The following is a 26,125-nucleotide window of genomic DNA, read 5'->3' as shown; positions in this document are numbered from 1 at the left end:
TTTATGATATAAATGCATGTTGCTGCAGCAACATAAAGCGGCTGGAAGTGTTTAATATTATAAATAATAAATGTTTTGAGTTAAATGGGCCTAAAATATTTCAGCTCTTTGAAATAAACAACTTTTTCCAGTTGAAGATCTAAAGTTTAGATTTACGCTGAAAAACCTGGTTATGTTGCAACAAGCTGATAAAGTTGCTGAAGCTTCAACCAGATTAGCATCAATCCAGATTAGCATCACTCAGCAGGCTCACGCCAGCACACAGAGGCTAGACTTTAGATTAATGTTTAGATTTCTCTCTCTGCCTCTATGAAGCCTTTCTGCTCTGATGGTCAAAGACTAAAAATGAAATGAAATGACAGTAAAATGTCTCATGAAAAAAATCTATTTAAATGTTCCAGATTATAATCTGAAGATGTTCCATCAATCCTCCTGGAGGACAAACTGAAAACTTCTCCTTCCTCTGCTTCTTTCTCCTACTGCTCTCCATCCTTGAAAGTCTGCAGTTCTTGCTGACATTAAGTTTATGTTCTCTCTGGTTCTTCTCTTCACAGCAGCTTCACCTGGACTCATTTCTTCCTGGAGGGAAGCTGAGCTACTGCTGCCAACAACATCAGGTTCTCTTTCAGTGGATCACACACCTGGATCCACTCCGGCCACCTGCAGAACAAAGACTGAACTAAACACAGGAACAACAGAGACTGGTGATAACTGTGAATCCCAGTAGGCCCAGTATGAACCCATCTTCATGATCAGCTCCTAGGAAGGAGGCGTTGTCTCTGAAAGCAGCCAAAGACTTGAACTGTGACGTTCAGGAAGTAGCAGATAAAAAAGCTTAAAGTAGGAAATGTTCAGAGTTTGGAGCCACATCCTGATCACATCAAGAGACGAAGCTTCACTCCACATCCAGAGGAAACATGGACCAAACAGCTCTGATGCTGCTTCTGTGTCTCTGCAGCTCAGGTAGGACTCCACTTTCACAACAACACTAATATTCACTAGAGTTCAAATTAAAGATGATCGACTGATAAACATGTTAAATTTTACAAACAAAAAACTGGAAACTGTTTCTAGTCTCAGATCATAGAGCTGCTGCTACAGTTAGTGATGTTTATATTGTCTACTTGCTGCTAATAAAATCAAGAATTGTTGGTTTTTGTGTTTTTATGATGTAAAGCACTTTGAACTGCCGTGTTGCTGAAATGTGCTATAAAATAAATCTGATTGATTGATTGATAAGGAGAAGCTGCAGAAACTCTGCAGCAGCGCTGAATCTGCGCAGTAAACAGGTGGAGCCACATAAAATGGCTCCTTCTGCATGAATTCTCTCATCTTCCTCTTGGCTCCACAGGTTCTCTATGAGGTTCTGCTCAGGCCCGTTTGCTGGCCAACCGAGCCCAGTAGCACCACGGTCATTGGACCGGCTTCTGGTACCGCTGGTTGTGTTGGTGAAAACGTTTGAGCTCCGTCTGATGTGGGAGTGTCTCAGGCAGGATGTGGAACTCGCCTGCTGCAGATTAGAATCAATCAACCAATCGATCAGTTTATTTGTAAAGCACATTTCAGCACCAAGGCGGTTCAAAGTGCTTCACGTCATAAAAACACAAAAAGTCCTAAAGACACCACACAGTAAACCAGTAAACAGTACATTTTGTCAAAGTGTCGTCGTTACACATCAAAATGTTGTTCAGTGTTTCATTTATTATGTTTCTAAAGCAAATCTGACCAGCTGGGTTTTTAGTCCAGATTTAAAGGAACTCAGAGTTTCGGTTGTTTTGCAGAATTAATTGTTGAAACAGCTTTTCAATAATTTAGCTGATGGATGAAAGGTTGGAGATCAGCCTGTAATTCTGCAGTAATGATGTTTTCAGATCGTTTTATTTTTTATATCAGTGGTTTGAAAACTGCAGGGGGAAAAAACCTGATGAGAGCAAAGAGTTTAATATTTGAATCAGATCAGATGAAATGACAGCAGGAACAGGAGCTTAATTAATTTATAATGTTTTTATAGTTTTTATAGTTGAGTATTTAAAATTGAGTCATTTTTTCTGCATTTGTTATGTTCAGGTTAAGCATAGATATTGGATTTAGTGTGGATGATCAGATTAATCCTGTAATATTTTTAATTTTCTCTGCAGCGTATTTGGCAAATTGATTGCAGGTCCAGTTTGATTGCAGGTCCAGTTTGATTGCAGGTCCAGTTTGATTGCAGGTCCAGTTTGATTGCAGGTCCAGTTTGATTGCAGGTCCAGTTTGATTGCAGGTCCAGTTTGATTGCAGGTCCAGTTTGATTGCAGGTCAGGTGGTTTGTGATTCTGTCAACTGTGGCAAATAAAGTTCAATCATTGTTCATGTTTTTGTTTCTGATTTCTGCAGAATGTTTCCTTTGCATGTTTTAGTGTGCAGTGATAACTTCAGTCTTTCTTAATAGATTTCATAATAAACAAAGTTGAGTTTTACGTTCGGTCCGACGGCTAAATTGTCTTGCAGATCTAAATGTTTGAACATTTTTCCATGGAGTTTTGTTCCTACCAGACACGACCTTCACTTTAATTTAGGCACAGAAATCAATGACATCTGAATTTTACGATGGAAGTTATCTACCAGCTCATCTACCAGGTTAGATTAGCGGCTCTGGTTCTGGTTGCTCTGCATCAGAATCAGAATCTGTTGGATTTGACAATTTTTTACACAAAAACAATGAATTTGACTTTGGTTGGTTTCAGTAAAGACATAAAATATAAATGGGTAGAAAAGGTGAATAATAACAAACATTTCAGGTCTTACTACAGAGTGTTAATAACATTTAGGTCTGGGCTTTAACTAGGCCATTCCAACATAAAGATGCTTTGATCAGAACCATCCATGATAGCTCTGCCTCTAACAGGAGGAAGAAACAAGAGAAGATCAAATAAACACGATCAACAGGATCCTGTCAACACATCCTGAATCTGTCTTTGCTTTTTGTAACCCAACATGTAAATGTTGTTTCTTCCAGCGCTGTCTGATGAACTCAGAGTGGTAGCAGGAAGGAGACGCTGTGGTGGCAGACTGGAGAAGAAGAATCGAGGAGACTGGAAACCAGTGGATAATTGGAACTGGAACTTTACATCAGCAGCTGGAGCTTGCAGACAGCTCCACTGTGGATCTGTGGTGTCGTCACGAAGAGATGAGGACAACAATGTAGAGATCATCTGTTCAGGTGATTTCATATCCTGGCCATTGCCTTCCTGTTCTGCTTCCAACTCCACTGTAAAAAAATTCTCACTTCCAGCTCAGTCTGGGCTTCTTCCACTTCACCTGGATTCACTCTGGTAGATTTTCTACCGGACCAATCAGCGAACAGAAGGAGAAGTTTGAACAATGATTTATTTTCTGTTATTTTAGAAACATAGTCTCTGTAGTTTTAGCAATGCAGTGGAGGAAGTTCAGTCCATGGTGGCCACACTTCCAAATATTGAATTAACTTTAACGGCTCTTCTCTGCTTTGTGGTGGACAAATGATTGTAAGGTAATATCTGCTGGTTGTATTGTCTTCATTCTAAATGCTAGTGATTCTCACCAAATGAAGCTGTTTGGGTTGGAAGCAGAAGGTTGGGAGATGTTTTCCTGCAGCTGCATGAGAACCAGAGCGTCTCTCCCTCAGCCTTGGTATAAAACTCCTGCTGTCTCTGCCTGAAAGAGTTTTCAATCAGAAATGTTTCACTATTGATCCTCTTATATGTTCTCTGTATTGTGCACAATATGCTAGTAAACCTGATTGAGTGATTCCATCTAACAGTGCTTGGTAATTGATTTTTTCTACATGTTTACAGCCCAGGAAACTTCTTAGTGTGGATCTGGTGCATTGCATGTCATGGACAAACGTTAGCAACTGGGTGAAATTTAAAAGCTCAACACAGTCCAGACTCTCTGGATGAATCACAGTGTAGCTACAGAGCGGCTGGTTTTTACCAGGTTAGTGATTTAATGACGTTTGATTAGATTCAGGGTTATTAAAACCTGAATGTCATTGAGAAGAAGCTGATCAAATATTGAACTTCCTCCACAAATTAAGTTTAAAGTGTAAAAAGATGATAGTTTCTATTATTCTGTGATTAAATCTGTTCTCACATTTGCTTTGTAGAAGACAAGGATGAAATATTAATAATTGATAATTCAAAGGTTCTTTGTGATGTTGTGTAATTTTCTCTGTGTTTTTATCTTAAGTTTTTTTCCCACCCATCTCCAGGGCCGGCCTGCAGTATAAGCAGATGCTAAAAGTGTAAAGAATATTAAACAGTAGATTTAAAAATAAAACTCCACCCAGCTCCCCTCTCCACCCGTTCTCCACTGGTTGGTTGGTTCCTCCACACAGAGTCTGCTCTGTATTGGAGCTTTGCTGAACAAACTGGAACCAAATTCAGTGAAAATGATGAAGAAACTTTTTTCTTTCTGCATCCACAGACTCAGTCAGGCTGGTTCAAGGGACCAACCGGTGCTCAGGCAGACTGGAGGTGAAGACCGACCAGTCGTGGTCCTCAGTGTGTGAAAAAGACTTTGACCTGCAGGATGCAGAGGTGGTCTGCAGGGAGATTAGCTGTGGGTCTCCTTCAGTCCACCAGGGGGCGCTCTATGGAGAAGCAGAGGCTCCAGTGGGGAGCAGAGAGTTCCTGTGTGAAGGCAGTGAGTCTGCTCTGCTGAACTGCAGCAGCAGGAAGAGTTCAGGTAGAAACAGCTGCTCACCTGGTCAAGCTGTTGGACTCACCTGTTCAGGTAGAGGAGGATCTGCAGACCTGCTGCTGTTCACTGCTTCACTTCCTTCATTAATGAACTTTCTGTCTCTGCTCAGATCAAGACAACATCAGGTTGGTGGGAGAGGCCAGCCGATGTGCTGGGAGACTGGAGATGTTACATCAAGAAGAGTGGAGACCAGTGGCTGTTTGGTATAGTTACTGGGACATGAACTCAGCTGCTGCAGTTTGTGCTGAACTGGACTGTGGTTCTGCTGTTTCAGCAAGAAGGTCAAAGGAAGCTTCAGAGAGACCAGTTTGGCAGATCAGCTCTGACTGTTTGCAGTCAGGATCTGCATTAAAGAAATGTTTACCTGATGATGAAAACAGTGATCGGAGCCATAAGTTCATCTGCTCAGGTAACTCTGAACTCTCATATTTATTTCTTTTCAAATGTTTCTTCCATCAGGTTCCAGATGTCTGCAGAGAAACCGTCACCTTTAACTAAGAACCTGAAACCTTGAGGAGAAAGAAACTAAAATAATTTAAATATCCAGATAAAGTTTTCAGTTTAGCCACATAGATGAACAAAAACTCATCATTTTAATAACTTTTAATCTCTGCTGCTTTGACTCGATGCATCAAAATCCCAGGAGGAGTTCAAGGAAATCAGACATTTTCAAAACATGAAAATCTACAGAAAATTAACTTTGATCCAAAATGGTGGACTTCCTGTTTTTAATGAAAATGGCAGGAAAACCTTTTGTTTGTTATGGTTGTTGGCCTGGCTGATCTAGGGGGCGCTGTTCAGCCATTTTGCCACATTTATTTTTAAATCCACTGAACTATTAACAATTTCACAGAGATTAAAGTTTGTTTGACATTTAGTGGATTTATTAACATGTTTATGTCCCAAAAATCTGATAAATTCAGCAGAAATAAAACTGAATGATAAAATTCCAGGTACAGTCGGTTTCACTTCACCTTTGATGCTCTGAGTTTTTCTACTTTACTTTTCTTGGCCTTTATTTTGATCAAACTCTGAGATGTTTCCATGTGGATCTAGAAAAATTAAAGTTCTGAAATATTTTAAACCTTTTTTTTTTCTGCATCCACAGACTCAGTCAGGCTGGTTCAAGGGACCAACCGGTGCTCAGGCAGATTGGAGGTGAAGACCAACCAGTCGTGGTCCTCAGTGTGTGAAAAAGACTTTGACCTGCAGGATGCAGAGGTGGTCTGCAGGGAGATTGGCTGTGGGCCTCCTTCAGCCCACCAGGGGGCGCTCTATGGAGAAGCAGAGGCTCCAGTGGGGAGCAGAGAGTTCCTGTGTGAAGGCAGTGAGTCTGCTCTGCTGAAGTGCAGCAGCAGGAAGAGTTCAGGTAGAAACAGCTGCTCACCTGGTCAAGCTGTTGGACTCACCTGTTCAGGTAGAGGAGGATCTGCAGACCTGCTGCTGTTCACTGCTTCACTTCCTTCATTAATGAACTCTCTGTCTCTGCTCAGATCAAGACAACTTCAGGTTGGTGGGAGAGGCCAGCCGATGTGCCGGGAGACTGGAGATTTTACATCAAGAAGAGTGGAGACCAGTGGCTGTTTGGGATGGTTACTGGGACATGAACTCAGCTGCTGCAGTTTGTGCTGAACTGGACTGTGGTTCTGCTGTTTCAGCAAGAAATTCAAAGGAAGCGTCAGAGAGACCAGTTTGGGAGATCAGCTCTGACTGTTTCCAGTCAGGATCTGCATTAAAGAAATGTTTACCTCATGATGAAAACAGTGATCGGAGCCATCAGCTCATCTGCTCAGGTAACTCTGAACTCTCATATTTATTTCTTTTCAAATGTTTCTTCCATCAGGTTCCAGATGTCTGCAGAGAAACCGTCACCTTTAACTAAGAACCTGAAACCTTGAGGACAGAGAAACTAAAATAATTTAAATATCCAGATAAAGTTTTCAGTTTAGCCACATAGATGAACAAAAACTCATCATTTTAATAACTTTTAATCTCTGCTGCTTTGACTCGATGCATCAAAATCCCAGGAGGAGTTCAAGGAAATCAGACATTTTCAAAACATGAAAATTAACAGAAAATTAACTTTGATCCAAAATGGTGGACTTCCTGTTTTTAGTGAAAATGGCAGGAAAACCTTTTGTTTGTTATGGTTGTTGGCCTGGCTGATCTAGGGGGCGCTGTTCAGCCATTTTGCCACATTTATTTTTAAATCCACTGAACTATTAACAATTTCACAGAGATTAAAGTTTGTTTGACATTTAGTGGATTTATTAACATGTTTATGTCCCAAAAATCTGATAAATTCAGCAGAAATAAAACTGAAGGATAAAATTCCAGGTACAGTCGGTTTCACTTCACCTTTGATGCTCTGAGTTTTTCTACTTTACTTTTCTTGGCCTTTATTTTTTATCAAACTCTGAGATGTTTCCATGTGAATCTAGAAAAATAAAGTTCTGAAATATTTTAAACCTTTTTTCTTTCTGCATCCACAGACTCAGTCAGGCTGGTTCAAGGGACCAACCGGTGCTCAGGCAGATTGGAGGTGAAGACCGACCAGTCGTGGTCCTCAGTGTGTGAAACAGACTTTGACCTGCAGGATGCAGAGGTGGTCTGCAGGGAGATTGGCTGTGGGCCTCCTTCAGCCCACCAGGGGGCGCTCTATGGAGAAGCAGAGGCTCCAGTGGGGAGCAGAGAGTTCCTGTGTGAAGGCAGTGAGTCTGCTCTGCTGAACTGCAGCAGCAGGAAGAGTTCAGGTAGAAACAGCTGCTCACCTGGTCAAGCTGTTGGACTCACCTGTTCAGGTAGAGGAGGATCTGCAGACCTGCTGCTGTTCACTGCTTCACTTCCTTCATTAATGAACTCTCTGTCTCTGCTCAGATCAAGACAACATCAGGTTGGTGGGAGAGGCCAGCCGATGTGCCGGGAGACTGGAGATGTTACATCAAGAAGAGTGGAGACCAGTGGCTGTTTGGGATGGTTACTGGACCCTGAACTCAGCTTCTGCAGTTTGTGCTGAACTGGACTGTGGTTCTGCTGTTTCAGCAAGAAATTCAAAGGAAGCTTCACAGAGACCAGTTTGGAGGATCCAGTCTGACTGTTTGCAATCAGGATCTGAATTAAAGAAATCTTTACCTTATGATGGAAACAGTGATCGAAGCCATCAGCTCATCTGCTCAGGTAACTCTGAACTCTCATATTTATTTCTTTTCAAATGTTTCTTCCATCAGGTTCCAGATGTCTGCAGAGAAACCGTCACCTTTAACTAAGAACCTGAAACCTTGAGGAGAAAGAAACTAAAACTGGTTAAATATTACTGACAGACTGTAGATCTATCATAAAGGTGCTGGTAATCATGTTTAAACATGCTAGTAACCATGGCAACCAGTCTGTGATCAGCTCCTGTCTCTTTCTCATTCATGCCATCTTGTTTTCCACCTCAGATTAGATCCAGTTGTCTCTGTGTTTCCTCTGCGTTTCCAGGTCTGCTGGTTGAGCCGCTCGTCTTTCTCTCTTCCTCCACTGACGGGGTCTCCACAGGCAGAAAGCAGGGGTCTGAGCTCCTCATTGGCTCACATTTCAGCATCATCTGCTCCATCAGACCTCAGTATGAAGGCGGCTCCTTCCAGCTCATCTTCAGCACCTCTAACTACACTCAGAACCAGACCCTGCCAGCTGTTAATCACTCCGCCCTCTTCCTGTTCTCTGCTGCTGGCCACGCCCACCAAGGAACCTACCGCTGCGTTTACCACGTCTACGTTTTCTCCTACAACTTCTCCTCTATCAGCCAGCCTCTCAACCTCACTGTCTCAGGTAAACTCATGGAGTCCATGAGGAAAAGTTCTGCTTCGGGTGAACCAACAGCTGTCTGCCTCATTCATGAGGTCAGAGAGGAGGATTGATGATATTAATGTTCATGATCAGATCTACAGGCAGCATGAAAACAAGGGTCTATATGATTATTTTCTAGCTGGACTCATCTGATGAAAGCTGATCCTGAATCTGTTTCATTCAGTTTCAGCCTCTCCCACTGCTTTGATCATCAGACTGGTTGTCGTCCTGCTGGGTTTGCTGGGATCAGTCCTGCTCCTCTACTTTAAGGTACTGCATGTATCATGCATGATGTGTTCAGTTGGGAAAGTTCTTGCATTGAAGCTGAACCATCCTCTGTTTCCAGGCCAGGAGAAACCAGAAGTCTGGACCAGAAAACAACCATCATGATGAAGGATCCAGAGCTGAAGGCAGCTTAGAGGAGGAGACTGCAGTCTGAAGGAACCAGGAGAAAATTATCTTCATTTCACATCCGCAGGAAGGAGCAGAGACATGTTTCAGACTCCTGGAAATCTATCCGTCTATGTATCTATGATAAAATGTCTCTGTGCTCCTGCAGCAGGAAGGAAGTTCAACATTCAGAAATTTGAATCTTAAGTTAAACTTATATAAGAAGGGAACACAAAACAAAACATTCAACAAACAAAATATAACAGAAAACCCACTTCATCAAAATCTGATCTTCATCAACCTTGCAAGGATAGCATATGATAGGATATTTGGGGTCAAAGGTCAGGTAGCCAATTCCATCAGGCCCTGAACCCAGCTTGTGTCCTTGTCTTAGTTGAATTGTTTTGTGACAAATATAATATAGTTGATCCTGGCTTGTAATACTTTGTCCTGCCTGTAGGTGGTGTATGTCATCACTGCCATGATAACCCATCCAATACATCCAGTTCCCACAAGTCTGAACCAGATGTGATCTGCGCCATCTTAGTAGGGAAGTGCATGCACAATGCATAGTGGACCCATGGCTCCGAGACCAACACAAAGAAAACATGCCGACCCTCTTGACCAATGTGTGAGAGAGAGATACATGAACAAAATGGCTGCCGTCGAGATCGGTCCTTATGAGACGGAGAAGGAAAATTTATCAGACGATGTGAACAAACTGCCTCTGATCTCCTACTACGATAAAGTTAACTACGTAGTCAACACGAAGAGTGATACGCCGTAAACGAGCTTCACTGCCTGAAATTCATGGAAGCATATAATTAGTATTTCAACAGCTTTTTAAAGGAGAGAAAATCTCTCTGTGTGAATAATGAGGTTCTGGTGACTGGCAGACCAAGTACATGTAGCAACAAACATGGAGGCTACATGTCTGCTTAGCTTGCAGATGGGATGGAACATTTTATAGTTACTATAATTATGAGTGAATTAATGCATAACAGTAAAGCATGTGATCATGGGAAAGTCTTCTGAAGCTGTTTCTCTGAACTCTGTATTATTATAAAGTTGTAAAATATTTTCTTTGCATTCTTATGACATGATTAAATGTTTAATCTGCTTTATGAAAGAATATGCATATGTTTGCAGTCAGTATTGTAGCTAAGTAGATTGTTAATCTGTGTGAATAGAATGAAACCTTTCCTATAAAACAATATGCTGTGTTTTGTTTCTCCAAATGCTGTAAAGCCTTCAAATAAATATTGACTAAGAATTTATATATTCTCTCTGGTTTTTGATCGTTTTTCCTCAGTCTAGAGATCATTTCAACCACAAACATGATTGTATTTAAATGCTGTGTAATCAATTAGGCCCCATTGCAGCTGTTAAGAGCTACAATGTCCATGTGATCAGGTCATACTCTGTTTCAATAAAAGGTAGTTGAGGACTGAGAGCCGGCGGAGTTGATCACAGATGTTTGCTATCCGTGTCTGACTTCTCTTCCCTCTTCTGCAGAAAAGCAACTTGTGTCTCTGGTTGATTCCTTGCAGGTTGGGAGCCAAAATAAACCCAACAGTTGTGTAGAAACAGGTTTGTGTTAGATTGAGAACCAGGTCCAAAGTTAAATTAAGCTAATTTGAGATCCTTTTTTTTATCTCTGCTGGAGAAATATGCAAAGATCAAACAAAATAAAAAAAGAAAACTGTACTGAAGTACTGAGTAACAGATCTCCTATAAGTAATATTACTGCCAGCAAAACTAACAGTTTGTAAGTGTGCAGCACACAACAGGTACCATGTTTTCTCTAATGGAAATAGGTTAGCTGATCGACTAGCAAAAGCGGCAGCATCAGCAGAATAAAAGTGTTAGTTATAGAAGAACAAACTATTATACACAAAAATATACTTAGAGACATGCAACAGCAAAGCCCTGAATTAGAAAAATGACTGGATTGCTAAAGGGGCAACATTGAATAATAAAAATTTTCAGATAAAATAAACCTGTTAAACCGAAATCCCTATTTAAAAGCAGCAGAAATTGTGACACATGAGCCTGTAATGTGTCAACAGGGGGGCTGGTGGGGCAGGTACCAATATTACATTATGGATTTACCTTAATAATACTTATGAATTTACCTCCTATTAAAAAAAATAATAATTTTTTGCTGAACATGTCTGATCTGTGCTAAACATAATTTACAAGGAAATTTGCAGCTGAAGACGGACTGTTTTCCCTCAGCATAATATCCATTCCAAATAATAAACATGGATTTCATAGAACCAAATCAAAGTAAAGGGAAAAAGTACCGTCTGGTCATAACAGATGCCAACTATAAATGGATAGAGTTGTTCCCCACTCATAGATACTCTGACAGTGGCTAAAGCATTTGCAAAGAGATAATTCCCAGATAAGTTATACCTGAACACATTTATAGTGATAATGGGGCACATTTGTTAGCCAACTTGTAAAAAGCATAGGTATTATGTTTCATATGGATTTAAAACATCATTGTGCCAACCACCCTCAGAGTGCTGGATTAGTGGAGAGAATGAATGGTACTATAAAAAACAGGCTTAATAAATGTACTGAGGAAACAGGAAGGCCCTGGAAAAAATGTCTGGATTTGGTTAAGTTATACATTAACATTATAAGTACCTCAGATCTAACTCCTTTTGAAACTTTGTTTGGGAGACCATGTAGAATACATCAGTTTAACAACCAATGGGAAACAGATGATGAAGCAACATTGGTTGATTATATGAGAAGAAAGTTGGAAAAGCAGAAATAAAAACAAGTTAATGAAGGAAATAAATGGACAGGAATCTGGGGGACTATAGCATATGCATCAAAAGAAAATATTTCCTATGAATGTCAATAAGCTACAGGTTGCTACAGGGTTTTGAGTCTTCCATTTGTTGGTGGTGTACTACAAATAAAAATGTAGACAGAATAAATTACATGCACTATAATGTGAGAAACTAGGAAACTGGACACAGGCAGGATTTGAGGCTGTGAATGACCCACTTGCTGTTACCTCTCATTGCATTCAAGAACAGAATTGCCCTTGGCGTTCTGCTGGTTAAGGAGGGAGGAGTGTGTGCACTGTTTGGAGAGCAGTGTTGCACATTTATCCCAAAACAACAGCCGCAGATGGTAGCCTCATGAAGGCAATTGAGGGGCTTCGCACCCTGAATGGGAAGATGAAAGACCACCCAGGAGTGGGCTTGTCCACATGGGACTCATGGACTCATGCCTTTGAAAAATATTGCACTCTTGTCTCCTCTGTCTTGATTTCCTTTGCATTATTTGCTGATGTTCTGACTTTATGTGGATGTTGTTGTTTTCCATGTCTGCGTTCTTTGCTAAACAGATTAATTATGACAGGAATTTCCCCCATGGACGACTGCAGAGCCCAAATGTACCCCGTTAGGACTACAATTTTTTTGATGACGACGACGACATTATGGAGAACATCTGCCTGTCTGAAATGTATCCTCACCAGTAAATAATTACATGTGTTCAATTAGTGTCTTTTCTTTGAGTGTAATAATGTTTGAGTTCTTAAATATGATCTTTCAGCTGAAAATCCCCCCAAAAAGTGGCAGTAGAGAATTTGAGTATATTTATATTTATACTTGGAAACTCAGGGGGGAAATGGTAGAATGGTAAATAATATTCCAGATATACGTATATGCTCATCATTATCTAAAAAGACTGTGGCATTCTTTCTGTGTATCTCTGGAACTTGAGTTGTGTGACAAATGTCTGCAGGAAGCTGATAAGCTAAAGGCTAAAGGTCAAATCTTGTGACCCAGAGACATGCGATCTGTGCTTGTGTTGGGAATCTGGGGTCCTTGTGGGTTTTCTTGGGTGGCTCCAATATTCTTCCACCAGGTAGCGCCAGAGGCCGCATCCTCCTGGCGGGGCGTGCTGGTCTCATACGCACCAGTATCTCATCTTCTCATCATTTCGGGAGTTCAAGAGGAGCTGACTGCCAGTTCTCCGACGCCTGAGTGTTTGCCAGCAATGGTAGTCAGAGCTCCTTAGCGAAAGCTAGTTACTTGCTAGAGGAACCTCATAGTAATTCCTGTGCACCTCTTCAGGTGTTTTCAGCCAGACGCTGAGTTTCCTCCGTAAGAGGTTTATTTTCCCCTGGTGTCCTGGAACCTACCCCCTCGTGACGCCGTGGATGCTACCCACTGGTTGCCCGAGCTCCTTCTTGGTTTTCTTCAGTTGGACCGAGCCGTTTCCTGAGAACCCCGACGCGCAGTCGAACCGCTCCTCTGTCTCCCACCGCCAGAACTTACCTGTCCGCCCTCCACCGCAGCCTCTTCCGCTCCTTCAGGACTAGCTCATCCGAGCTAACTGATGAGAAAACCTCTCTGTCAGATCGGAACCCTACCCAGCAAAAGATTGGCTCCAAAAGATTAGAATCCAACATGACAGCTTGAGACCTCACATGCACTAAGACAGGAGATTCCATCATACTGAAAATATTTCTGAGTGTGTTAGCAGGTGGGTTTTTGTTTGCCCCACCCCTTCCAGCAGCTGCACACTAATGTAACCAGGGATCACTAATCCTAATAAAAAGGGGAGTAGGAAGAGAGGAACCTCAGAGTGAATTTGGAGACTGTAAAAATCACTCTCCTCTTTTTGTCTCCTCGAGTACAAAATGTAATCACTTGTCTCTCTCTCTCTTGTCTGTTTGAAAGTGTTTAGGTTGAATGAACCTGCCACCCTTGAATTACCATGGAATCACTTCTGTATTTAGCCTGAAAGAGCGAGTGTGTGGGAGAGCAGACCACAGCCAGACAACCGAGCAACTGACCCGCCTGTACACACTGCTGCAAACACCGTCCTATTTGAGCTCTTCACAAGAAGCATGCAAATGTAATGAAACGAAATAACACGGAGACCTTAAAGAACACGGTAGCACAACTCTGAACCTGAACAGTCAACTGAACCAGAACTCTGCCACCAGAGCTGCTCTACTGTTAAGCTATGTGGCCTGTTGTCCTTCCTCAGGCTTCGGAAGCAAAAAGCCCGAACCGTAACCCCTTACCTGGTCTCTGACACTAACAACAAACACACATAATATATCTGGAAATAATTACAAAATAAGGTAAAAGCACTGTATGTTAGAAAGGTTAAACATTTTTAGATACTTAAATAGCACATTTTTACAAGAAAAATGTCAGAGAGTGTTGCCTACTAGCAAAAGCTAAAATTAATGTTAGTCATAAAGTAAAACTCACCTTAGTATCTGTGAATGTATAACGAGGCGAACATCTTTAAACCTTTCTCCAGCTTATTGTTGGGGCTTCGGATCGATGTTCATCATTCATTGTTACCTTGGCCAAGTCCTGCAAGCACCGAGTGTAAAAAGACATTTTCAATAAACCGGAAACGACCGAGCCGCTTTGTCCCCAACGCAGAAGCTAATGTGCAAAGAGCTCATAACTCTGCTAATGCTAAGGTGCTAAACAGACATTGTATTTAGTGGAAGCTAGTGCGTGTTTTCCCATTCAACAAGTTTCTCATCTCGTCATAAGTTTTCTTGTTTTAACGACTTTTGTATATCGTTGTAACAAGATACTGAAGCTATTTCCAAACTCTGGCTGCTTCCTTAGACTCTTATGTGAGCATTTCTCCCTGATTATCCAAACTGAGATCAAACTGTCCTCTACAAGTAAGATACTGACTGCTCATTGGTACTTGACAGAAACTCAGAATACATCAGCAGTGTGTGTTTGCATTGTTCTGAATGTTGTGATGATTATTCTGTGTTTTCTGCTCCTCAGTCCAGCCACCTGGTGGACAGTCGAGGCCTGAGCTGCAGCAGGCAGAGCGTGAACAGACGGGGATCGCTCGGCGCGACCAGCTAACACAAATAACACAAGTCATTTAAATACAAGAAAAACTGATGGATTGTTTAAAAACTGGACTCAAAAACGCTGCTGTGAATCAGCATCAAGACGATTCCCCACTATGAGTCTCCAAAAAAAAGCTGGTCACTGCAAAGTGGGGGTCAAAGGTCGAATTTGACCCCCACTGATCAAAGGAGAGTTATCCTGACCAGCAACAAGGTTTAAGTCTGTCTGCAACATTTCCTTTTCTTGCTCCTGTTTTCTGAATTGTGAGAATCAAGTTTAACAATTTTAAACACAAAATCTTTAAAACAAATCAAAATAATCTATTCATTCTTTTTACAACAAAGGAAAAATCTAGAAATCTCAAATAGTTTCTTTAGAAATGTTCATCAAAAAGAAAAAATGTAAAAATTCTGTTTATAAAGTAGGTTTTTATTAACTTTAACATATCTATCAATTATCAAGTTATTTTTTTTATCTTTGATTTGGGACCAAAATTGCAACATTTGTTCCATTTCCAGCTGCGTTACTTTTTCAAACCGCACTGAATCAAACCCTTTGAAAAACCTGTTCCCCTCCTGGCCTGTGGGGGCGCTGCACCAACAACCACTGAAGAAAACAACATAAAAACCTCTGCAGAAGACACTGAGCGCAACTTCTCTCTTCATTAGTGATGGGATTTTCGGCTCCTTTTCGAGAAGCGGCTCTAATGGCTCTTCTTACTGTGGAAAGGCGGCTCTTTCGGCTCCCCATATATATTTTTGACATTATTAATTAATTTATAGCTTAAACCTAATTTTATAATATTTTGTTTCATTATTGACGTTGTTAAGCACTTATGATGAGTAAAAATGCCGCATAACAATGCTATAGCAATACCGATGCGTGTGATGTCCGCATGTGGCTGTGCAGGTTGTTTGTCGAGCCTGCACGATAGGAAATGCTGACTTTGCACAGTCTGCACTCTGCCCTGGAGCTTGATGTAGCATTAAAATGAGTCCAAATCTTGCTCCGTTTTCTGTCACTCATTTATTTTCACCTATTCAGTTCTCACACTGACTCCCCTTCTTTCTGTGCTTCTTGACGCTGAGTGAGTGTCTGTACATAAACACCTGCCGACGAACGCTATACAGCTTGGCCAACTGCCTGCCGTTTCCACTAAAAAAGTGGAGATAAACTTTTTTTTCAGTGTTTTCCCGCCACATTATTAATTGAAACTATGTATGATTGGTCAGATGTGTGGAGCACACGCTTGACATGAGGGCAGTGGACCGACCGAGGGAAAAAACTCTCCGCTCTGGCAGAAGAGCAAAACGCGCAAGGAGAGGGAGAAGGAGGAGGAGAGACAGCGAGGCACCGCAGGACAAAAAAAAGCGATGTGGGGAAAAACTATCGGCTCTGGCACTTCCAGAGCACAAGCACAACGACAGGGAGGCGGAGAGACAGCGATATACTGTAGAAAAAAACGGCTCCCAAATAGGATCCTAAAACGGCTCCCATTGTGGAGCCGGTTCCAATCGTTCACTTCAAAGAGCCGGCTCTTAGAGTCGGATCGTTCGCGACCGACACATCACTACTCTTCATGAAATGTAAACAGAAATGGAGTAGCGTCAGATTTTAGAGGTTGGAGGATTTTTCTTGCTTTTGGAAAAAGACCACGAGCTGTTTCTCCTGGTAGTGCTAGGCTAGCATGTTTTAGAAAATTTCTTTTAAATAACTTTTAAAATTATTTAAAAGTTCTGGATTTTTTTGTTGGAAATGTATTTATTTTTTGTCTTTATCTACAACAGCCTTATTATGCTGCCACATAAATGGACCGTAGTTTGAAACGACATCATAGATTCAACTGGCAACAGAAATCTGACAGATTAGGAGGATTTTTAACAGAATGATAATTTTTTTAATTAGGTTAAACACTCAGATGGTTTCTCTTTTGTTGAGTCAATTTCTGCTTTTATAGATTAAATGAGATTAAATTTGACGAGCCCTGACTCTGGTCCTGCCCTTTTTACCAAATAGAAAAAGTGATTTACAGATTCTTTCTCTACACAAATAAAACAACTTTACTGCATTTCTATTAACATTTTGCATGTTTTATTTGTAAAACACTAAAATGTTTGGACACAGCTGGTTAATCGTTTCTAGCAGGAATGAACATTTGAAAAAGTTTATAAAATTGTAGCTTTATTGTCTGTTTTAGTGAATTATTTAAAGTTTAAAGGTCAAACATGTTTTTGTTAAATCTAATTATTACTGAAGGGCAACATAATATACAGACTTCATAATCTGCACTCTTTTGGTTGAATACAGTTTTTACTTCCACTTTGGCTTTATGTTGTTTAGTTTTTATCAAGTACATTTTTTGTTAATGGAGACGGAGAATCCATTTTGTTTTGTTTTTGGTTGTTTTGTTTATTTTGTTTATCAGTTCCAGTGTTAAATATTCTTTTTAAAATAAAGTGTATCTATCTTTGGCAGGAAATCACATCATTATTACGTCATTTTCAGTGTAAAAAGGTCTTCAGACAATATTATCGTTTATCGCAATAATTTTTGAGACAATTAATCGTTCAGCAAAATTTGTTATTGTGACAGGCCCAGAGAAGGGAAGTGGTTTCTAATGGTAGGGAATAGGCCTGTCGCGATAAACGATAAATCGATTAATCGCACGATAAATAAAAACTATCGACGTCATTTCAATTATCGGCATTATCGTCTCTTCCATCCTTTTTCTCTTTCTGTTGATGACACCAAATGAAAAAAGGCTCAACTCCGGTGCTCTCCACTGACCCTCCTTCCTCATTTCCTTAGTGTAAAGCCCAGCACAGACGACCCGATCTTAGAGCTGTCAGCCGATTGTCGGCCCGTTTTTAAAACCTGACAGGCCACACATTACCCGACAGAAATCCTTGGTATAACGGTTCCATCGGGTTCGGTCCTGCCGTGTGGTGTCCAACAATGGTTACAAAATAATGGCTACAAGTCCAGTGAACTAATTTTAAAACCAGGCATTAATCAATGCTTTACTACAATCTACCTGCAATGCACGTGGCTAGTGTCAGTGTAAAGTCCTGACTGAATGAAAATCATTAGAACCTATTTATGTCACGTTAACAAAGAACAGCTGAAAAGTTACTGGGTTTATCAACTGCGGTAACAATTTCGCTCCAACTCCTCCTCTTGTCATTTCTATATTCTTTGCATGTTGAATAAACATTAATGTTGTTTCCACATATCATCTCCGATGTCCGCTGGACTTCGGGTTGCGCCGTATCAGTTGTTTGGGATTCCCCTCCGTAATTTCCCCACAGAAAGCACAGAGGAGAATCCGAGCTTTCTGATTGGCTGCCTGTCACATTCAACAGGTGTCTTAAAGCTCCCAGTCGGGGAAAAACCCTGATTTAGATCGGAGCAGCAACGATGATCTACCATAACAAACCACACAATCTTAGAAAGACCAACGTTCTAAGATTGTCATAAGGGGAAAAATAGGAGCAAGAAATCTTGTAGTGTGAATTATTGCATCAGGTAGTCGATGTGCCCATCTTCTTTATTTAAATCTAATTATTACTGAAGGGCAACATAATATACAGACTTCATAATCTGCACTCTTTTGGTTGAATGCAGTATTTATTTCCACTTTGGCTTTATGTTGTTTAGTTTTTATTCAAGTACATTTTTTGTTAATGGAGACTGAGAATCCATTTTGTTTTTGGTTGTTTAGTTTATTTTGTTTATCAGTTCCAGTGTTAAATGTTCTTTTGAAAATAAAGTGTATCTATCTTTGGCAGGAAATCACATCATTATTACATCATTTCCATTAAATCAGTGTAAAAAGATCTTCAGACAATATTATCGTTTATCGCAATAATTTTTTGAGACAATTAATCGTTCAGCAAAATTTGCTATCGTGACAGGCCTAGTAGGGAAGGACCTGGACGAATTGTTTCCAGTGCGTCAGCGTGTTCAGAATGTGCTGCCTGATCTCAGTGGTTCTGACGCCGTAGATGATCGGGTTGAAGCAGCTCGGGAACAACAGGTACATGGTGCTGAAGAAAACTCGGACGGCTGCAGGGAATCCGCTTTTAACTCGATATGACAGGAAAGCAATTAGAGCCAAGGTCAGACTGAAGGTGAGGACCATGATGTGAGTGATGCAGGTGTGTAATGCTTTCACACCGGAGCTGCTGGACCTCAACATGGTGCTGATTATCAGAATGTAAGATGCTGCGATAAATAAGAAGTCAAAGACAGGGATGAGGAAGACAGTAATCAGACCTACAAGGTTGTTGATGGCGGTGGATCCACAGGCCAGCTCCACCAAGGCCATGTGCTCACAGAAACAGTGGTTCATCACATTCCTGCAGAACGACAGCTTTCCTGCCAAACTCACAAACAGAGAGATGAGCAGCATGTTTCTGACAACCAGCGGGACGATAAACTTCAGGAATCTCTGCAGCGCCATCAGTTCATGGTAGTGGAGTGGCGTACAAATGGCAAAGTATCGATCCAGAGCCATCCACACCAGGATGGTGGACTGAAACGTTCCAAAGAAGTGAATGAAGTGCATCTGAACCAGGCAGCCAATCAGAGAGATTCCCTTCCAGTCAAACAGGAAGCTGAGCAACATGTTGGGAACAAAGAACACCGGGAGGCAGAGGTCGACACAAGCCATGCCGGCGATGAGGATGCTCATTGGCTGATGAAGGCTCCTCTGAGAAACGACAACATAAACCAGCAGGGAGTTGGCCAGCAGAGCCACGATGAACATGAGGAGGAACGGGACGAAGAGGACCGGCCTCAGGTCGCCCAGTTCTGCAAAACCGTTCAGGATAAAGTGCTGCTGTGAAGAGACGTTCTGCATCGTTCAAAGATTTCATTCAGCCAATCTGCAACAAAATGGGGAACAAAGCAGAGATGACAAAAACATGTTGGTTTCCCAACCTGAAGATACAAAATTACAAAAGGAAACGTAGAATAATAGTGCAGGAAAAATCAACATACATTAATTTATCTCAGGTTGGAATATATTATGTGTTTGGTCATAATCATAAAGTACGAAAATGAAAGACCCCTTAATAAAACCTTTGGGGTCAGTGTTCCCTCGTATGAACGCGGGTCACCGGGGCCCAGTCTGGAGCCGCGGTGTGTCCAGCCTCTATCTCAATATACAAATATTTTATTTATTGACCGAATATTCAATGATTTAAATATTTAGGATCTACAACCTGATAAATGTTTATCAGTAATATTTCAGTTAAGATCAACACAAACACTGGTTTGTGTTTTATTGCAAAATGCGCCACATTATTATGTTATCATATTTTAAAGAGAAACCTCATCGCAAAATGTAACAGTGACAACATTTTGCATCAGTTATTACATTTTGCTGCTTTTCTACATTTTAAAGTCAGATCTTTTACATTTTTATTTAATTGGATGGAGTTGCTTGAACTGGTTTTTAAATCAAACACCATCTTTTCCTTGACTTCACATTCAGATCAGTTCAGTTCATTTTGTCGTACAAAGCAGAAATTCATCAGAAATATCATCTGAATGAGTTTCAAAAGAAAAAAACATCTAATTTATATATGGAGGTAAAAACTAAATGCAGTTTGGACTTTTAGAGTAATTCAGGTTCATGTCATGTTGATTGCATCAAGAAACTGACTTGTTGAAAAATCACTGGTGATCATCAGTTAATAAAATAAAAAACACCTCCAACATTTTTTGTACAAATGTTCTGCTTGTGTTTTCAGGGTTTTTCCATGTAAAATGAATAACCAACATTTCATCTGTCCTGCAATAACAGCTCTGGAATACATTTCCCAATCATGAACATTTTAATAGCTCCGTCCAAAGGGAAAGGAAACTTGGTCTAAAGTTGAACTAAATGAGGGATTTTGTTAGTTTATTAGATAAACAACGACAGAATCCTCTTTTAACAAACACCATCAGAGAAACAGCAGAGCTTTCTGCTCCGTCTGCAAGACGGCTTCATGTGAGACAGAACCAGCAGAGAAACAATAAAATTACTTTGCTGGTTCTTCAGAATAAAACTGCAGAGAGAAAGAAATCCTGGTGAAGATGAGATACATTCATCACACAGAAAAATGATGAATCAAGATCTTAAAGCAACCAGAGCAGGAAGTGACTCAGTATCAGCAGCAGAGCCTTAAATAAGGGAACTAAAGCCTCAGCAGCACCGAACTTACACAACATTTATAACATGAGGTTAGTTCATAAACAGAGAGATTGTTTCTGTGTGTTTCAGGCATGAATTATAAACCAATTCCTTAAACTTATTTGAAAATATTCTTTGTTAAGGAGAAGTTAAAAAATCAAACCAAACACCTGCTGATAATGTCCATGAATCTGGAAGAACAGGAAAATAAAGAGAACAAGTTCAGGCAGCAGGAAGAGGAGACTTCACTGAGTGATCCTTTTTCTGAGAGCAAATATTAAACATCCGTCACAAGATACAAAACTGGAACTATTAAATGTTTCCTGTTAACAGTTAAAGAAAGCATCAGAGTCTTGTAATCAGGTTCCTGATCATTCACATCAACAATCAGAGCAAAGGTCAGAGATGAAACCTTCATCAGGTGGAGTCGAACAGGAAGAGCTGCAGACGGAAACCTGCCGGTTGTTGGACCAGAGAGACGATCTGCTGGCTGAACCGCCGGCGCTTCGTTTATACCTTCAGTCTGAAGCTGCTGGAGGCTGGAAACGCCCACAGTTTCTTTCCTCAACGTAAAAAATAAAGAAGAAGAATCGGACATTATAATGTGTTCATTGTTAACCAATGACACCAAAATGATTTCTCAGTATTTTTTCTCTTTCTTCTTATTTCCATTTGCTTGATTCTCTTCAATTAACTGAAATCAGACTGAAATCAGCAGGAAGCTGATTTCTCTCTGTCTTTTTCCTGATCTTTATCACAAAATCTGAAACTTTAAAGTGACCTGGGTGTTTTAACTGCGATAAGTTTAAACCCTCACAAGCTTTAAAAACATCTGTGCATGTCAGATGCTACTGCAGTTCTCATTTTAAGCAGCAGGGGTCGATTTCAGAAAGCAGGTTTAACAAACTCTGAGTCGAAGGAAGATACTCTGAATAAACCCAACCAGCTCTGCGATACTCAGCATTTTCACTTTCAGAATATCAACCAGGTAACTCAACTCAGACCTGATCAATGGAGCGATTCACCATGGCAACAGAGGAAAAAATAAGCCTGAAATCCACATTTCTCACCTCTGGAGTTAGACATTTTAATAATGACATAAGGAGAATATCAAAACATATTTAATCAGAAAAAAAACATAAAAACAAAAAACAGCGATGCTATTGCTGAAAAAACAACGAGTTAATTTCCATGATTTTTCTCCAGAAAATTTCTGAGATTAATAGCAGAATTTTTGAGTTTTTTGGCAGAAATGTACTCTTCCCTTTTTATATCTAAAATGTCTCTAATGCACCATCACACACAACACATTAAACATGGACTTGTCTTAAATGGAGAGAAATGTGTCTTTTCTTTGTTAAAGTTACAGAAACATAAAATGGTTTCATTCTACGATGTTGCGTTGCTCTGGGAATAAATGCAACCAGACCATCAGAGAACATGGGACTGGTCTTACACTCATTCAGTGTGAGAGGAAATAAAAGGCTGCAGGCGTCACAGCGGCCAACAGTCAGACTGAGGTTCAGATCACCTGAACTCCTCATTTACTAAATGAGTAAAAACACAGGAGTTCAGTTCATGACGCTGTTACTTACTTTTTAACTTGCTCTTTTTCCAGCTTTACAGAATTTGTAAGAAGTTAAATGTGTTTGTTCTCATTATGCAAAGGACATAATTAGACTTCTGATTCATCAACTTCTTTTTATTGCTTTCTCACTGAAGGAGCCATGCTGAACTCCACTTCTCCAGCTGTGGTTCATTTCATTCTTGGAGCGTATGTGGACGTTGGAAGATGGCGGTACTTGTGCTTCCTGATAACTGCGGTGTTATACTTGATAATTGTTGCAGTCAACGTCCTGCTGATCGCGGTGATCTGTGTGAACCGGACCTTACAGGAACCCATGTTCCTGCTCCTCTGCAGCCTGCTGGTGAACGAACTGTACGGCAGCTCAGGCTTGTTTCCCTTCCTGCTGGTCCAGATCCTCTCTGACGTTCACATTGTTTCAGCTCCGCTCTGCTTCCTGCAGATCTTCTGTCTTTACTCTTATGTAAATACAGAGTTTTGTAATTTAGCCGTCATGTCTTATGACCGATACGTCGCCATCTGCTGTCCTCTCCAGTATCACGCCGTAATGACGCAGCATAAAGTAGCAGTTGTGATTATTCTGACCTGGCTGTACTCCTTTGTGAAGTTTCTCATCACTTTATTGCTGACCGTCCGTCTGACTCTGTGTGGAAACGTGCTGAACAGCACGTTTTGCCGTAACTACCTGGTTGTGAACTTGGCGTGCTCTGACACCAGCGTGAACAACATTTACGGACTGTTTGGTACTGTAATCACAGTTCTGGTCCCGCTGCTGCCCATCCTTTATTCCTACACTAAAATCCTCAGAGTGGTTCTGTCTGGCTCCAAACAGACGAGGCAGAAAGCCTTCAACACCTGCGTGCCTCACCTAGCCTCACTCCTCAACTTCTCCTTCGGCTGTTTGTTTGAAAGCCTTCAGAGCAGATTCGATATGGTCTCCATACCCGACGGGCTGCAGATCGTCATGTCTCTGTACTTTGTGATTCTTCAGTCTCTTCTCAATCCCATCATGTACGGAATGAACCTGACAAAAATAAGAAACGCATGTAAACAGCTGTTCTGTAATAGTTTAGCTGGTGATAAACTACTTGCATAAATGTAAAAGCCTGTAAATATTCGGCCTTTTTAGCCTTTAGTCATAAAAATAAAATTATTACTACCAATGTTTCAGATTCCTTTTTCTGATGACGAATGACTGAACTTTAGATGTGATTCTGCTGAGTCCAATAAAACCAAACAATACTGGACACAGAGACTGAAACTGCTGATGGAAAGTTTACAAAAGTTCATTAAAATCCATATTTTACTGAAAATGTTTCCGTGAGTGTTAAGCAGTTTGATGTGAGTAATGAGACAAAAACCTTTTCACACCTGGCCTGGATCCTGGAACGGATGGGTAGGTTTCTTCTTCTGGTGTTTTAAAACCAGGAGACGCTGCAGACCTGGCAGGCAGAATGTTCCTCCATCAACCGAAACAATCTACTTCATCTGACCGAGCGAACTGCACGTCAGCCCAAGAGGAAAGATTCTCACATTAGTTTCTGTCTGTGTAAGAAAACCTGACGAAACATAAAACTTTATAAAGTGCATCTCAACTAGCACTTTAATACAATTATGTATTATCTTCACATAATTGTACTAGAATTTTTGAAAAGAAAAAACCCTTCTTAAAAATACAAGTTTTGAAATTTTGACATTTCCAGTTTTATTTTAAATCAATTTTCATAAATAATCTTGGTATGTTACTAAGTAACAAAGCTTTGTGATTAGTAATCCCATCATAATCTTGTATTTTGCTTCTTTTTATTAATGTTCATTCTTTGTTTTTCATATTTAGTTGTTTATGATTCCTTGTATTGCTCTAGCATGTGGTTTTTGTTTTTATTCAGCTCTTAGGACCAGTTAGGGTGCTGATTCATAATCCGGTGTAATCCAACTCCAGTCCATTTTTACAAACTCCGGTCCGTTTGGTGAGGTGTGAACGCTAATCGACCTCTGACCTTTGGTCCTCCAAACCTCAGTTTGGGTTTGGTTTGATATGTGAACCCCAAGCGGACCAGAGACCGCTCCAAAAGCAGGAAGTGGACTGCAACGCAAGGAATTCTGGGTAAATACAACCAAAGCTAACGTGTTAGCCTAGTGCTAGCAGCAGAAATGGCTCCTGGTCTTCAGCCAAAGACTAAAGAGAAATCCTCCAGCCACTAAAATCTGACGCCTCCATCTTGTTTCCATCTGGTGAAACAGGAAGTTGCTCTCAGTGTCTTCAGAGGTTTTTGTGTCGTTTCCTTCAGTGGTTCTTGGTGCAGCGCCCCCACAGGCCAGGAGGGGAACAGGTTGGTTTGACTCAGAGCAGAGAGGAAGAGAACCACAGCAGCTGGAGGTGGAGCAGATGATGGAGTTCTGGTACAGTGGAACCGGGTCGACTGGACCATCAGGTGGAAACAGCCTTAGAGAAGGAAGCAGTGAATGTTTTCATATTTTCATGAATCTTCTGATTAATTTGAGATTCGCGATCACCCAGTGATTGAACTTGATTGAAAACCAAAGTGTTCAGTTTCTGTGAGAAACTGATTCTTTCCATTTGGACACGGTCAGAGTTTCTGCTGAGGTTGTAACTTTCCTGGCACATCAAACATCAGATCTTTCCACTCTGAGCTGCTGGGTCTCAGTCGAAGGTCACTGGTGTGATTGCATCATGTTTACTGTGTCGCCTCACCCTAATGAGCCCCAGCAGGGCTGTTGGCAGTGAGAGATCCCAGAGGATGCTGCCCAGGCGGCGCTTTGGACACCAACAGGACAATTAGCAGCAAGAGAGGACACGCTGTGTCCCCCAGGGGCCCCACAGGGCGGCTTCAGGACATTCAGGACCAGTTTCTCCTCCTGGGTCCGGACCAGACCCACAGTCTGAGTAAACACTTGTTAAAAAAAAACAGAAATTTATCAGAAAAATTAAATCAAACCGTTTTCATTTCATTTTCATCAGACATCAGAAAGTCTCCATCTAAACCAGGAGATTAAAGTTAAACTCATCCAGTTTCAGGTTACTAACATTTCCTTCCAGTTAAAGGTCCAAACAAAAGTCAAACTTTTGTCTTTCATGATCTTATGTTCACAACCTCTCTGTAAATCTGCACTTTTTAATAATTTTTATAAAAAAAACCTGAGAACAGATTACATCTTAAAGTGCAAACAGAGCCTAAAAAAAGATTTCTCTTAATAAAAAGAGATAAAAAAAAATAAAGAAATAACTTCCTTAGAAAACATTAAATAAAAATGAACTTTATTAGGTGGGGAAATACAAAGAGTTTGTACTTTTTGATCAAAAAGCCCGAAATCTGGACTCAAACCTGAACCTTCAGAGCCACATAAAGATAATTACAAAGTCGGCTTTCTGTCATTTCCAGGATTAGAGGACTAATGTCTCCTCCAGGCATTTATCTTTAATCACACTGATTACATTGATTCATTAAAAACTTAACCAGAGGAAACTCTTCACAAGTTTTTGAGAAAGAAGGTAAAAGATACCATATTCATTTAAAATCTATA

At 40.7% G+C, this 26,125-nt stretch overlaps 5 protein-coding genes and 1 long non-coding RNA gene across 7 annotated transcripts in view; 5 read left to right on the top strand and 1 right to left on the bottom strand.

The window, feature by feature from the left end:
* Nucleotides 1–592: 592 nt before the first annotated feature.
* On the top strand, nucleotides 593–4,664 carry LOC111611917 (scavenger receptor cysteine-rich type 1 protein M130-like; the record flags this gene model as incomplete). Its single annotated transcript, XM_023350885.1, has 3 exons — nucleotides 593–963; nucleotides 2,999–3,202; nucleotides 4,447–4,664. Coding segments are annotated over exons 1-3 (468 nt in total), but the record flags the coding sequence as incomplete, so codon positions are not given.
* A 46-nt stretch (nucleotides 4,665–4,710) lies between these two features.
* On the top strand, nucleotides 4,711–5,974 carry LOC111611919. The gene is made up of 3 exons (XR_002754303.1): nucleotides 4,711–4,755; nucleotides 4,832–5,131; nucleotides 5,831–5,974. It is a non-coding gene; the product is annotated as an uncharacterized LOC111611919 (long non-coding RNA).
* A 125-nt stretch (nucleotides 5,975–6,099) lies between these two features.
* Nucleotides 6,100–7,438, top strand: LOC111611918 (scavenger receptor cysteine-rich type 1 protein M130-like; the record flags this gene model as incomplete). The annotated part of the gene is made up of 3 exons (XM_023350886.1): nucleotides 6,100–6,139; nucleotides 6,216–6,515; nucleotides 7,215–7,438. Coding segments are annotated over exons 2-3 (414 nt in total), but the record flags the coding sequence as incomplete, so codon positions are not given.
* A 43-nt stretch (nucleotides 7,439–7,481) lies between these two features.
* Nucleotides 7,482–10,184, top strand: LOC111611916. The gene is made up of 5 exons (XM_023350884.1): nucleotides 7,482–7,523; nucleotides 7,600–7,899; nucleotides 8,203–8,532; nucleotides 8,735–8,820; nucleotides 8,897–10,184. Exons 2-5 carry the CDS (start codon nucleotides 7,656–7,658, stop codon nucleotides 8,987–8,989), a joined length of 753 nt encoding a protein of 250 aa, XP_023206652.1. The 5' UTR covers nucleotides 7,482–7,523; nucleotides 7,600–7,655; the 3' UTR covers nucleotides 8,990–10,184.
* Nucleotides 10,185–18,719: 8,535 nt separating this feature from the next.
* The window catches only part of LOC102217830 (olfactory receptor 52K1-like), a 46,014-nt gene continuing 38,608 nt past the window's right edge, over nucleotides 18,720–26,125 (bottom strand). The window contains exons 1-2 of one of the 2 annotated variants that reach the window (XM_023352069.1): nucleotides 21,407–21,497; nucleotides 18,720–19,699 (exon numbers count right to left, since the gene is read on the bottom strand). In XM_023352069.1, coding sequence (XP_023207837.1) covers nucleotides 18,730–19,674 — 945 coding nt within the window. In that variant the 5' untranslated portion in view covers nucleotides 19,675–19,699; nucleotides 21,407–21,497 and the 3' untranslated portion in view covers nucleotides 18,720–18,729. Of the gene's footprint in view, nucleotides 19,700–21,406; nucleotides 21,498–26,125 lie in introns of those variants that run through there. The other variant, XM_023352070.1, reaches the window with a different exon arrangement.
* On the top strand, nucleotides 22,722–23,675 carry LOC111612074 (putative gustatory receptor clone PTE03). The gene has a single exon (XM_023352068.1). The coding sequence runs from the start codon at nucleotides 22,722–22,724 to the stop codon at nucleotides 23,673–23,675; it is 954 nt and encodes a 317-aa protein (XP_023207836.1).

This window comes from Xiphophorus maculatus, chromosome 18 (genome assembly GCF_002775205.1).
Source record: "Xiphophorus maculatus strain JP 163 A chromosome 18, X_maculatus-5.0-male, whole genome shotgun sequence".
Taxonomy (NCBI): domain Eukaryota; kingdom Metazoa; phylum Chordata; class Actinopteri; order Cyprinodontiformes; family Poeciliidae; genus Xiphophorus; species Xiphophorus maculatus.
This window is presented reverse-complemented; position numbering and strand designations above follow the sequence as displayed.